Source organism: Sciurus carolinensis, chromosome 2 (genome assembly GCF_902686445.1).
Source record: "Sciurus carolinensis chromosome 2, mSciCar1.2, whole genome shotgun sequence".
Taxonomy (NCBI): domain Eukaryota; kingdom Metazoa; phylum Chordata; class Mammalia; order Rodentia; family Sciuridae; genus Sciurus; species Sciurus carolinensis.
The window spans coordinates 49,645,719-49,659,254 of NC_062214.1; the positions used below are offsets into that span (position 1 = coordinate 49,645,719).

Here is a 13,536-nt window from a genome sequence, read left to right on the forward strand (position 1 = left end):
CAACAGTAAGCCATGTGTTCTGTCCCAACAGCTCACCTCTGCTGTGGATATATATAAAAGAGCCTTGGACAAAATGAATGAACAAGTGTAACTATGTCTCAAACCTGATTTACAGACGCAGACACTTTAATTTGAATTTCACAGAATTTTGATGTTATGAATTATTCTGACATTCTGAATTATTTTTATTTTTTACAATCATTTATAAATGTAAAAAGCAATGCAGCCATCTAGGGTGCCTTTCTAAGCTAGGCAGGCTGGCAGGAGGAACTTCAGAGAGTATCCCACTAGCCTCAAGCGGTGGGGCTGTAGCCTCCTGAAGCTCCAGGAAAGAGTTGCCTGAGGATGAGGTGGAGTAGAGATGCTGCTTACCAAGGGTCTTAAAGACACTGAAAGAGGCAGAGGAGAATGAGATTCAGGCTGGGAAGGTCTGTAAATGCCAGATTTGCACTCTGCACAGCCCCTCCTTGTCCACAGACAACTTCCAAGGTCCATGATTATGGGACTTCTTATTTCTCTTCTTTTCCACCCTCACTGACCTTTATTGCTGACTCTTCCCTGTCCTGCCTGGTCCTGTGGAGTCTGACACACCAGAGCACCCATCAGCTTTGTTTCAGTGTCCATATTCACCTTGGCCACCTCCCCAATTCTTTCTGTTCCAGTCCCACACCTGGCCCAAGGACCTGGCGTGGGGGCCTGACAAGAGTGGCCCCTTGAAGGGAGGTAGTGTTTTGCAGCAAGAGTGTTGGCTTCAGAGCTCTTTGCTGAGGAGGTGTGGAATCTATAGCCAGAGCATGGTGGCTCTGAGGGGACAACTAGAGGCAGGGCAACTAGTGAGGTATCTTGCCAAACAACAACTGGGGGTGGGAGGAACATACACAACATGGAACAAAATGCAAGCAGCTTCCTTAGTTGGAGACCCCAGGCTTCCTCTTGGGAGGACTGGCAGCTGGACCAGGTTCTTTGGTAGTTTGGGGGAGAAGGTGAGCCCGTGGGGCTGGATGTGGCTGACACCTGACTTGGGAGCAAGCAGGAAGCTAGCAACCTAAGAAAGGACCTGGAGACCTTTTGGGCGTAGGGGGAGCTTGAGAAGTTGGGGAAGAAATTGGAGCAAGACCTGCACCACATGCTTCCACCAGGCAGGTGACCACCAAGTGTATACAGCATAAACCTTCACACTTGTTCCCATTTGATTGCCATAAAGAGCTTTTTCAACAACAACAAAAAGAGCTTTTCTAGGCCCCATGTGGTCTTGGCACCCCCCAGCTGCACCCACCATGAGGTTCAACCACTGTGCTGACCTCCAACAGCCTAGACATTTGCTGTCCTAGAACTTTGTGCAGCAGAATCACACAGGAAGTGTTCTTTAACACTGGCTCTGTCACCCAGCATTATTCATTGGTGCTCTTGGAGGTAGATGTTGCCCTTGGCAACTCCCCTCCCTTGTTCCTCTGCCTGGGCATGGAACTGGGGCAGAGAGACTTGAGGAGGTAGCCAGGGTGAAGGTGGACACTGGACCAAAGCTGGTGGGTATTCTGGTATGTCAGACTCCATAGGACCAGGAAGGACAGGGAAGAATCAGCAACAGAGATCACTGAGGGCTGGAAATGGAGATAAATGAGAAGTCCCACAATCAAGGAGCTTGTGAGCTGCCTGTGGGCAGGGAGGGGCTGTTCAGAGTAGATCATTCTCATGGCTTTGTGAATATGCCACGATTTATGCCACTCTTCAGTGGTGATGGACATTTGCATAATTTCCACTTTAGGGCTGTTCTGAATGGACCTGTCATAAGCATTTTTGTACATTCCTTTGTGTAGACCTAAGTATTCATTTCTGTTGGGTAGAATCATGGGATCATAGGGAGCTATTTGTTTAACTTTAATGAATATTGCCAGTTTCTCAAGTGCTTGTACCAACTTATAAGGAGTTTTGTTGATGTAAAGACTAAAGAGTTTGAGATGCACAGTCAGTGGATCAGAATTGAAGCCAGGAATGCACCCAGTGAACCTGAAAGGTTCAAGGCCATTTCACAGATATCCTAGCAACTCCAACTGACATCTGGATTACACAAGACAATCCTTAATTCTGCAGGATTTGCTGTAGGATTTGGATTTGATAGGTCATGAGACTTGACAATAACAAGAAAATATCAAGGTTGAAAGTCTGGAGACAAAAGAGGGGGGTACCCTTAAAAATTTTTTTTTTTCAGTGCTGAGGAGGGAGCCCAGATCCTCATTCATGCTAGAAGAGTGCTCTACCAGTAAGCTATACCCCTAGCCCATTCATCTACCATGAACCATGGTAGATACAGACTGAGTAAGGAGAACAAGGATAATGGCATGGGGAACTGTGCAAGACAGGAAGACTAGGCAGGTGGTGCTATGGTTTGAATGTTCATCTTCTCCAAAATTCTTATTGAAACTTGATTGCCAATATAATGGTATTGGGAGTGTGACATTCAAGAGGTGGTTAGACCATGAAGGCTCCACCCTTGTATTTGGGTTTAATGCCTTAATAAAATGGCTTTCCCGAATGGGCTTTTTCAAATTTGGTTCTTCTGCCCTCTTCCATGTGAGGAAGTCTTCAAGGTGCCATTTTGAAATAAAAGAATGGCCTCACCAGACATAGACCTGGACCTTAGAATTTCCAGCCTACAAAACTGTCAGTCAGGCGAAGATATGGGGAAAAAGTAATACTTATACATTGCTGGTGGGTTTGCAAATTGGTACAACCACTCTGGAAAGCAGTATGGAGATTCCTGGAAAACTTGAAATGAAACCATCATTTAACCCAGCTATCCCACTCCTTGGCTTATACTCAAAGAACTTAAAATCAGCATACTATAGTGATGCAATCACATCAATGTCTATGGCAGCTCCATTCACAATAGCTAGATTATGGAACCAAGCTAGATGTCCTTCAATAGATGAATGGATAAAGAAATTGTTGTAAATATACACAATGGAATACTATTCAACCATAAAGAAGAATAAAAGTATGGCATTTGCAGGTAAATGGATGGAGTTGGAGAATATCATGCTGAGTGAGATAAGTCAATCCCAAAAAACCAAAGACCAAATGTTTTCTCTGATAAATGGATGCTGATACATAATAGTGGTGGGAGGAGGGAAGAATGGAGGAACTTTGGATTGTACAAAGGGGAATGAGGGGAGGGGAAGGGGCAGGGAGTGGAAAAGATGGTGGAATGAGGCAGACATCATTACCCTATATACATGTATGATTGCACAAATGGTGTGACTCTACATCATGTACAACCAGAGAAGTGAAAAGTTGTATCGCGCCCCCTCTGGCCGCAGAGAGAGACACGACAAATGTCTGAATGTCTGAAGCTTTGGAAGTTTATTGTGCACAGTCCCTCTCCTACACTTCTCTTACTCCTAGCTTCCGCGCACTCCCAGCTTCCCTTCTCCCAGCTTCTTCCAGCTTCCGCGCACTCCCAGCTTCCAGCTCAGCTTCAGCTTCAGCCTCCACCTCCACCTCCACCTCCACCTCCACCTCCACCTCCACCTCCACCTCCACCTCCACCTCCACCTCCACCTCCACCTCCACCGCTTCTTCCGCTTCTCCCTCTTCTTCAGCCCCCTCGCTCTCCCACCCACCAGGCTTATATACACTTCAACCAATCAGGGGAGAGTACACGAGATAAACGCGGACAGCTGCAAGCATAGGATGGGTACACGAGGGGGGCATGCTCTAGTCACATCGTTAACTAGCCAATCATTGGAATTCGCTGGTTGTTTACTGTATAGCTGGCCGCTTTTGGCTCAGCGTCAGGCGCCATCTTGACCATGCCTAAGGCTGGGGGTCTCAGAAACCCCGACAAAGTTGTACTCCATTTGTGTACAATGAATCAAAATGTGTTGTGCTGTCAAGTAAAACTAAATAGAACAAATTTTTAAAAATGAAAATAAAAGATTCTCTTTCTCTGTCCTCCTTGCTTTCCACACTTTCTCTTGTGTGCGCCCTTTCTCTTTTCCTCTCATTTTCTCTCTTACCCTGCAGGGAGACACTCTGTTTGCTTAATAAACCCTCTTATGTCAAAAAAAACAAATGAAAAAAAAAAACAAAACTGTGAGTCAACAAATTTCTCCTTTTTATAAACTAACTACCCTGAAAGTATCCTGATATATCAACACAATTGAATTAAAACATGAAGCAAGACCAAGAGGAACGGGAAGTAAGGACAACCCAGAGATGAATGTAGAGGAGGCAGAGGGTTTCTATTGGTGATGCATGAGGGTCATATATAGTCCCTAGATGACAGTCATTCAGGCTTTCAGAGTGTTGGATGTCCAGGAGCCCTGAGTGATAGAAGGCTGTCAGCATGGACATCAGTGTTTAGAGGATACCCACTTTGGGGAATACCAGGAAGTCCAGCTCAGCTCCCGGGCATCCTCCAGGGGCAGGAAGTCCCTGTCCCACTCAGGCAAAATTTTAGTTAGCTGGTAAGAGTAAGCAAGGTGGGACCCCAATAGCAGGAACCAGGTGACCACCATTGGGGAAAAAAGAAGAGAAAGAAAGAAGGGATGCTGAGCCAAAATCAGGCCCAGCATGGGGAAAAGGAGAGATCTGTCAGGAGGATGCTTATGTGACCACATGCGCAGGATGTCATCCTCAGTTTTGCATACTGACAAACTCAACTTTATTCTTCCACCTAGGGAGATCAAATGAGAGAAATTAAGTTCTGTAGCAAGTCTCAGAAGATATCAGTTTGTAAACAAAAAGACAAATATTCTTTTTATTTGTGGTGTGGCATACCCAGTTCCACAAAGGCATTGGTTGTCCCTAACAACCCCACGGGTCAATTCACTCAGAGTCAACAGCAGTGTGGAAGACTTTTGGGAAACTCTGAGTCAAGAGAGAATATTGGATGTACTGAAGGGAGTTTCCATCCAGCCAATGAGAAATAGTCCCTTACTCCCTGCTCAGGACTGAGCTTCAGGGATTATGGAGAATTAGTCATTTCCCAAAACCCCTTTCCCAGGTTCTTCCTGTTGCTAAAAACTTCTGTCCAGCTATTGTGTCTTAAAGGTCTTGCTCCCGAAGGTATAGGCCCAGGGTCTCAGGGCCTGGTGGAAACGTAGAATCAACCCACTGTAACTGTGCCAAATTGGAACTTACATTTAGAGGAGACCCCCAGGTGATTCTTGGCATCTTACAAGTTTAAGAAGTACCATCTGAGGGACTTTGTAGAACAGAATGGAGCTATCTCTCCTGGAGTCTTTGTCCTTTCCTTAGGAAGACTTGAGGAATGTAGGTTGTTACCCTGGTATTCTTATGGGATTTTTATACAGCAAGCTTCCTAAAAGCCCTTTTGGACATTTTCCCATCTCCCTCCAGCCTCTTTCTTTCCCCAGTCCCCATCTGTCTTTGTGTTTCCTGTGGAAGTGAAGCACAAGGCCTGACCTGGACTTGGTGTAGGAGAGCAAGTGTCTGACACAAGGTGACTATCAGGTGCTCACTTGATGGAAGCAGTGGCCTGGTGCCCCCATTCCCTCTGCCTCTGCTGTGTTCAGTCTAGGCTCAGCCAAAGGGAGGTCCGGGGCATCACTATGCTACTTCTCCTCCTTGGGGTAACAAGAGGGAAGTAGCAAACCCAGGCAGCATGAACGTGTGTCCTTGCTTTCTCAGGAGTAGCCATGTGAGCATACTCACCACTCGTACTCAGTGTGGTCAGTTCCTAAAAACAGTCTTCCAAAGGGACTTCCACAGGAGCATTGACACCCATTTTACCTTAATTCAGGCCATTTGGAACAAGGGAGAGCCTCTCAGTGTGTACTTACAATATATCCTCTGGACAGATAATTTAACAGCCAGACCTGCCAGAGGACTAGAGCCTTCCCTGCAATGTAGGTTCAATAGTAGGTTCAACATTGAGAGCCCTGATTGTCTAGATGCCCATTTCACCCAAGCCCCATCTCACAAGAACAGGGTTGATGGGGTGCAGAGGCACAATCATTTCAGAAGTAGTGGTCCTTAGGTCTATGTTACAGGTTTGGCCTTAAAGCCCAGCTGAGCCTGAGATGGTGTCCCACTCCTAACACCAGAAGTCCCAGTGTGGGAACCATATACTGTGGAAGTCCATACAACATTACTAAGACTGGCCTTGAACTTGTAATCCTCTCCAAGTAGTTGTGATTACTGGCATGCACCACTATGCCTGCTTGGCTTTTCCATCAGGCATTTAATAGCATTCCTACTAGAACTACTCCCACTCTCAATTAGAAAGGTTTGTGGGTTGGAGAGGAGGGCAGAGATTCTCAAATTAGCACAATAAGAAGAATCCCCTGGAGGTGCCCCTTAGCAGTTGGAATTTGGGACTTAAGAGTTTGGGAAAAGTGCTTGTAACAAGCCTTATGATGGTGTGAGTGTGTGTGTGTGTGTGTGTGTGTGTGTGTGTGTGTGTGTGTTGTTAGGGACTGAACCCAGAGCCTGGCACAGGCCGGGTAGGATAGGTGCTCTACCACTGAGTTACACTCCCAGCTCTTTCAAAATTTTATTTTTGAGTCTGGGTTTTTCTAAGTTGCCCAGGCTGGCCTCAGCCTCCTTAGTAGCTGGGATTACAGGTGTGTGCCATCACATCCAGCAGCCCTATGGGGAGTTCTTATCAGTAATTTGGGAAACTGCCTTAGGTGGTACCTGCACTTTGTAGGCTGGGTCCTAGGCAGCTTTACTACATTACTATCTTACATTATATTACAATACATAAATGACATTCTTTTTTTCTAGGTGCACTGAGGCACACAGTTTAGGTTTATCCCTTGTTGGTGATGTCAGTTTGGAGCACTTCACGAGGTTGGGGTCTGGCATATCTTTCCATTATAAAGCACCTTTCCCCTTTAAAGGTAATGAGGTCTCTGGGGTGATATATGCTGCCTGCATGAATGCCCTAAATGGATATTCTATTACAGCCTTTGCTCAAAACTGCTAGCATCTACTCTGGCATTTATTTGGTGTCTTTCTATGGAGAGGAGTTTCCTTCCTTCTTCCCCACTCCCATTTATCACTCTGGTCCCTTGGGTTATTATTTCTTTTTAACACGAATGTGCTAGAATTCATTTATGTCACTAGGAGTATCTGTTTACATACCCCAGTGGAGGGAGGGAGCCAACTCTGCCATGTCATTCCAGCTGGTGGTCTTTGTTCTACCAAGCTTTATAATTACCAACCTCTCAAAAATAATGCATTCATTATGTAACTCCCATTTCCTGAAAGACCTGGTCTGTGTTCATTTGAAAACACTTAATTGACTAACACAGAGCAGCCAGCACGGTTGCCAGGATCCCACAGTCTTAGCCCTCTGTACCTGCCCTTCTCACCTAGGACTGGTGATGTCCCCAAGCCACTCATTTAACTTTTTTTTTTGGTACTGAAGATTGAATCCAAGAGTATTTTACCATTGACCTACATCCCCCCACTCCCTTTATGTTTTATTTTGAGACAGGGTCTCACTAAATTGCTGAGGCTATTCTCAAACCTATGATTCTCCTGTCTCAGTCTCCCAAATCACTGGGATTATAGGCATGCACCATTTCTTCGGGCAACAAGTATTTTTTGAACCCCTGTTATGTATGGGACACTCTAGATCTTCAAGAAGCTTAAGCCTATCAGACCAAATGTATCTGTTTTCTGTAGAAATCAGATCCTTCCAATTCCACAGCATTGCCTTCCATGTATCTGTTTTCATTTTTTTTTTTTTTTTTTTTTTTTTGCAGGGGTGGGTGGGAGGTGGAGTACTGGGGAATGAATTCAAGGGTACTCAACCACTGAGCCACATCCCAGTCCTATTTTGTATTTTATTTAGAGACAGGTTCTCACTGAGTTGCTTAGTGCCTCACTTTTGCTGAGGCTGGCTTTCATCTTCCTGCCTCAACCTCCCGAGCTGCTGGGATTATAGGCATGCGCCACTGCGCCCAGCTTTACCTGTTTTTGAGGAAGGGAACTAGCTGCAGATAGACACTTGCATATTGGTTTAAAAGAACTGCCAAGGTAACTTATTATCTCAAACAACACAAAATAGCTTGCCACAACAGTAACTAAAACTGGACCAACATCCATCCCTTTATTATTTTTTATTCATTTGTTTATTTTACAGTGCTGGAGATGTAACCCAGGTTTTCCTGCATGCTAGACAAGTGCTCTATGCACAGGTTGACCTGTCATCCCTTTTTAATAAATGAATTTTTAAAAATAGTTCTTCCAGAGGGGCATGATGACACATACCTGTAATTCCAGAAAATTAGGGACCTGAGGCAGAGGGTAACAAGTTCGAGGCCAGTCTGGGCAATGTAGTGAGACCTTACCTCAAAATAAAAACAAAAAGGGCTGGGGATATAGCTTATGGATAGAGCACCCCTGGGTTCTATCCCTGGTACTGCAACAACAACAAATAAATAAATAAATAAATAAATAAATAAATAAATAAATAAACAAAAATCAAATGATCTTCTAAAAGGAGAAGAGCCACTTTGTGACTAGGGTTGTCTCATGATCTTCCCTCAACTCCAAGATGTGCAGGTCCCCTGGCCTGGTCACAGCTGAGCCCAGGCTACCAGGAAAGTAGTGTACTACTGGGTGGGAAAAGATTCTGCCCCAGGAGGGAAGAAGTTAGGCCATCATTCTGGAGAGGTTCCAGAAAATTTGGAGTCAAAGTGGTAGGAAAATAGATTTTACTCAAAGCTTTTTGCTTGGATGTGCAAATCTACTTTCCAGCTTTATATAAAATGAAAGCAGAGCCCGGCATCTTTCCATTGGTATATTCTGAAGCCCTATAATGTTAAGATAGAAGATAAGCGCCAGATTCTCATCACAGCTGACCTATCCTTTGACCATACTCCCCACCTGTGGTTTGAATCCACCTGTAGGTTTTGAAGGGGAGGAACAGTCTTTGCCTTTATCTATGTTGGTTCTCCAGGTAGGGATTCTGTGAATTACATAAGCCAAAGACAGATCACCAGAAGAAAAACAAATTTATTAGCATATGCATTGTACTTGAATGAGAGAATATGTGGAATGTAGCCTTTGAATCACCTCTTTAAAAGCACCCTGTTCCTGATGATGGTCAGAATCACAGCCTCTAGGATAGGGTCTCTTGTTTTTCCTTTGGTAGCGAAGCAACAAACCTTTTTCCTTTTACTCAAAACCGTGTCCTTGTTATTGGATTGGCATTGGGGACAAGGACCAAACTTTCGGCAACATAGTGATCTGTGTACTCTACGGGGGTCTTTTTGAAGAGTGACTCAAAGGTTACATTTCAGGTGTTCTCTGAAGTTGTAATTCTCTTGTTAATTTGGGAGATAGTCATTTCTGAGATCTTCTGGTACCATAACCCAAAGTCTGGATTACTTCCTTCCTGTGGTGGGTGTGTACTCAGGGACAGCTTAGGATACGGAAAAAAGGTGATCCTGTTTCCTCTGAGACTAGGGAAGGGGAAAGATTAGGGAGGAGCAGAGAGGAAGAGAAAGAAACTTGTCCATTTAAAAAATAAACTGAAGTGGGGCTGGGGATATAGCTCAGTTGGTAGAGTGCCTCACAAGCACAAGGCCCTGGGTTCAATCCCCAGTACCAAAAATAAATAAATAAATTAAAAAAAATAAATTGAAGTGACAGAGCAGCAAGGGTCAAAGCACAAAGTAGATCACTGTTACAACTAGATCAAGAGATGTCAGTTCCCCCATTCCCTGCCCAGTTGGATGGTTGAGTCTTTACCAGGTTTTAAGTATAATTTACATTACATTACAGCAGAAAACACTTTTTTATTAGTGTGTGTGAGGGTAGTTGCTTTACCACCCAGCTGCTTCCCCAGTCCTTTTTATCTTGAGACAGGATCTTCTTAGTTGCTTAGGGCCTAGATAAATTGCTGAGGCTGCCCTCGAACTTGCAATCTTCCTGCCTTAATGAGTCACTGAGATTACAGGCATGCACCACCATGCCCTGCCAGAAAAATGACTTTGTAACTTTTTTTTTTTTTTTTCTATCTTTTGAAGTTCCTCTTGCAATCTATTGCCCAGAGTGTGGTACTGTGGTCATGAGGCACAATCGTTTTTTAAAAAATTATATATATATATATATATATATATATATATATATATATATATATCTCAGAAATGACTATCTCCCAAATTAACAAGTGAATTACAACTCCAGATGGAACATGCAGATGTAGCCTTTGAATCACCTCTCTAAAAGCCCCCTGTTCCCCTTGATAGAATCACAGCCTCTGGGACAGCGGTCCCCTGTTTTCTCCTTTGTTAGCAAAGCAATTCAACTTTTTTTCTCAAATCTGTGCCCTCCTTATTGGGTTAATATCAGGGAAAAGGACCAAGTTTTCACTAACACCTGAACTTTTTTCTTTCTTTTTTCTGTGCTACGATAGAACCCTGAATTCTGAGCCATATCGCCAGCTGCACCTGGACTTTTGCGACATCTCTTATGGGCTGTTGTTACCTTGGTGACATTCAGGAAACTTTGCAGTCCCTTCAGCCTCAGACCACAAAGAGTAAATTTTGTAACCCATTGCAATGAGGGAAAACATAACAAGAATAAAAGAAAAGGCAGAGATCTAATGAGTTTTGGGAAGGATAGAGTTTAGGTGATGTTTACATGAGACAAGTTTATTTGTAAAGGGCCAGCAGGTCTGGTCTGCAAAGTGGACCCAGCCCTGATTCCTTGGGAACCACAGTGTTGAGCAACTGCCAGCAGCTGATGGAAGAGACACACAGGGATGGAGCTCCCCTGTACAGATGAAACAGAGAGCTGAATTTCCTCATGCTGAGAATAGAAACTATCCCTAGGTCTGCATGGGTATGAAGGAGGCTAAAACTGACATGTTTTCTGGCAGCTAAATGTACACGTGTATATCACCTGATTTTCGTTTCTGTAAATTGTAACTGCTTCTGTGGAACTATCTTCTGTGGGACCTTTGGAGAAGCGTCTGGCTGCTTCTCCCCAGTTTGATTAAACTGCATAAAATTCACTTTTCCTTCTCCCATCCTTTGCCTATTTTTTATGTGGGTGGGTGAGTGAATTTGACCAGGCAGGTTCCCTTTGTTAGGCTGCCAGTAACAAGAAGGGGTGTTTCCTTTTTCCCTTTATAATGTCAGAGGGCAAAATGCTGGTCTGTGATTTAGGGAGGAGGGCTTCTCAGTGAGGTTGTGATGACACATGATGGTATCCTCTGTGTGGACTTGGGGAAAATAATCTCTCCCTCTCAGTTACAATCAATACTGTCTGTTTTTGTCACCCAGGTCTGAATTAGCAGGAAGATATACATTCTCAATGTAAATTAATATTTATTTATTTATTTGTTTATGGCTACTGGAAATTGAAACCCGCCCCCCACTCCGTCCTTTTTATTTATTTCTTATTTTGAGACAGGGTCTGGCTAAATTGCCCAGAATGGGCTGGAACTTGATATCCTCCTGCCCCAGTCTGTAGTTGGGATTACAGGCGTGCGTGACTTATAAATTTTTACTTTCTTAGGTGTTATTTTCAGAGCAATTCCCGCCTCAACTCAAGAGACTGGGCTAACCAGGCATGGAGGGCTGTCGAGCTAGTACTGTTTCCCTTAACGTTTGCCAGGCCTCAGCCACACTCCAGCACCCAGATCACTCCCAGAGCAGCCGTGGGCCCCAGAAACTCAACAAAGTGCGAGGCAGCAGGGCTCCTCTCCTGGACTGCCGGGCTAGCAGCAGTTCTTCAGCTTCCTCCAGTCGCCTCTCGCTTTCGACCCATGGAGGCAAATCTCAGCTCTTGGGAGGCAGGTCACCTCCAATACGCCAGCTTTCTCATCTAGAAAACAGGATGCCTCTGCTCCTCTGTGTTAAAGTCCCTCCTGGAAGCCCTGTCCCGGGCCCTGCCGGGTCTCTCCCCGCGGCTCGGCGCCGCCCTCCCTTCCCCGGAGGCCCGTCCCTCCCTGTGTCCCGCCCCCCCAGCCTAGGCCTCTCCCCGTGGCGCGGCCCCGCCCACCGCGCGGCGCGCAGGCGTGGCCCGTGCTAGCCTGCAGACGCCGCAGCCCCTGGAGCCAGAGCTGCTGCAGCATCCTTCGTGTTAGGGTCTCCGTTCTGCTCTCCTCTTCCACCTCCTTTTCCTCTTTGGCCGGCGCGATGGCGAAGCCACTGACCGATAGCGAGAGGCGGAAGCAGATCAGTGTGCGCGGCCTGGCGGGGTTGGGCGACGTGGCGGAGGTGCGGAAGAGCTTCAACCGGCATCTGCACTTCACGCTGGTCAAGGACCGCAATGTGGCCACGCCCCGCGACTACTTCTTCGCGCTGGCTCACACTGTGCGCGACCACCTGGTCGGCCGCTGGATCCGCACGCAGCAGCACTATTATGAGCGCGACCCCAAGGTGAGGAGGCTCACCCTCCCCGCCCGGAGGCTGAGACCACCTGCCTAAGTCGCGCAGGTGAGGTGGGGCCGCGACTGCAGGGCATACTTTTCCTGCCGCGCCGATGCCCCACCCCCTCAGAGGGCATCCCTTTGCTGGTCTCTTAAGCTTTACTCCTGTGAAGTGATGGCAAAGCCATGCACCCTTCCCAGAAGACCCATGTAAGCGTCGATGTCGCACGCGGGATATTGGTCTAGTTTGAGGGCCACCATTTCCGTTACCCAACTCCAGTGCCCCCATCTCCCGCTGCCCTTCTCTGATCCATGCATTCTCAGGGTGGTTTTGGGCGGGTCCCCTCCTTCCCTACCACATTTCTCCGGGGGTTAGCCAGCGGCGAACCGTCCTCCTGCCCTCCGCACGGCTTCAGGCAGGGCAGATTCCGGCTGTTGCCTGGAATCCGTGGCGGTCGAGGTGTTGGGGGCCTGGAGCTCGTTTGTACTGGGCGGAGTTCGTGAGATCCTTCCACTAGGAGCCCACGACTTGCAGGGGTCCGCCGTTGCCTGCAGATCCTGTGGCGGAAATTTTGGTGGAATTTTCCGCCTGGCTTTTATTGGGGCTCTTACGTGTTGACTGCAGGGTCGGTGCTTCCTCTGGCCCCCCTCCCCCACTCTTCTTGTTTTTCTGCATCAGCGAGTAGGAGAAAAGAGTACTGGAACCAGGCCTGGTAGTTTTATGGATTGGAAGGGGATGAGGTCAGTAATCAGCAGGGAATTGTGGGGCTTTTCTTGGCGAGGGTGAATAGAAAATCATTTTGTTTCCTGCTTGAGGCAGGACGGGTCCGAAGCTCAGAGATGGGAGCCCTGGGAGAAGGCTCGGTCTTTGATGTTACCACAGCTACTTTGGAAAAATTTGCTTGGGTTCACATAGTTTGTTAGTAATTTTTAGTTTTTATATTTTGCAAAAATTAATTTGCAGTTAGAAAAATACAAAATCATTAAAGAAAGTTACGGATAGCCCTCGTTAATTCTTAACCATGTTGAAATGTAGATTTTTGTTCTTTCAGATTTTTTACTATCCCTAAGTATACATACACATTATTTTTAAAAGTATGTTGCACAGTTTTATGGCTTTTCTGTTTCATTCATAAACATTTGTAACTTTTTCACTCCTAAACAGTTTTCCAAGTCAG

At 45.9% G+C, this 13,536-nt stretch overlaps 1 protein-coding gene across 1 annotated transcript in view; it reads left to right on the forward strand.

Moving 5' to 3' along the window:
• The first annotated feature begins 12,020 nt into the window (after window positions 1-12,020).
• Window positions 12,021-13,536, forward strand: part of Pygb (glycogen phosphorylase B) — a 45,569-nt gene continuing 44,053 nt past the window's right edge. Inside the window, exon 1 of the mRNA XM_047540416.1 lies at window positions 12,021-12,368. Within this exon, the coding sequence (XP_047396372.1) occupies window positions 12,126-12,368 (243 nt within the window). The 5' untranslated portion in view covers window positions 12,021-12,125. The remainder of the gene's footprint in view (window positions 12,369-13,536) is intronic.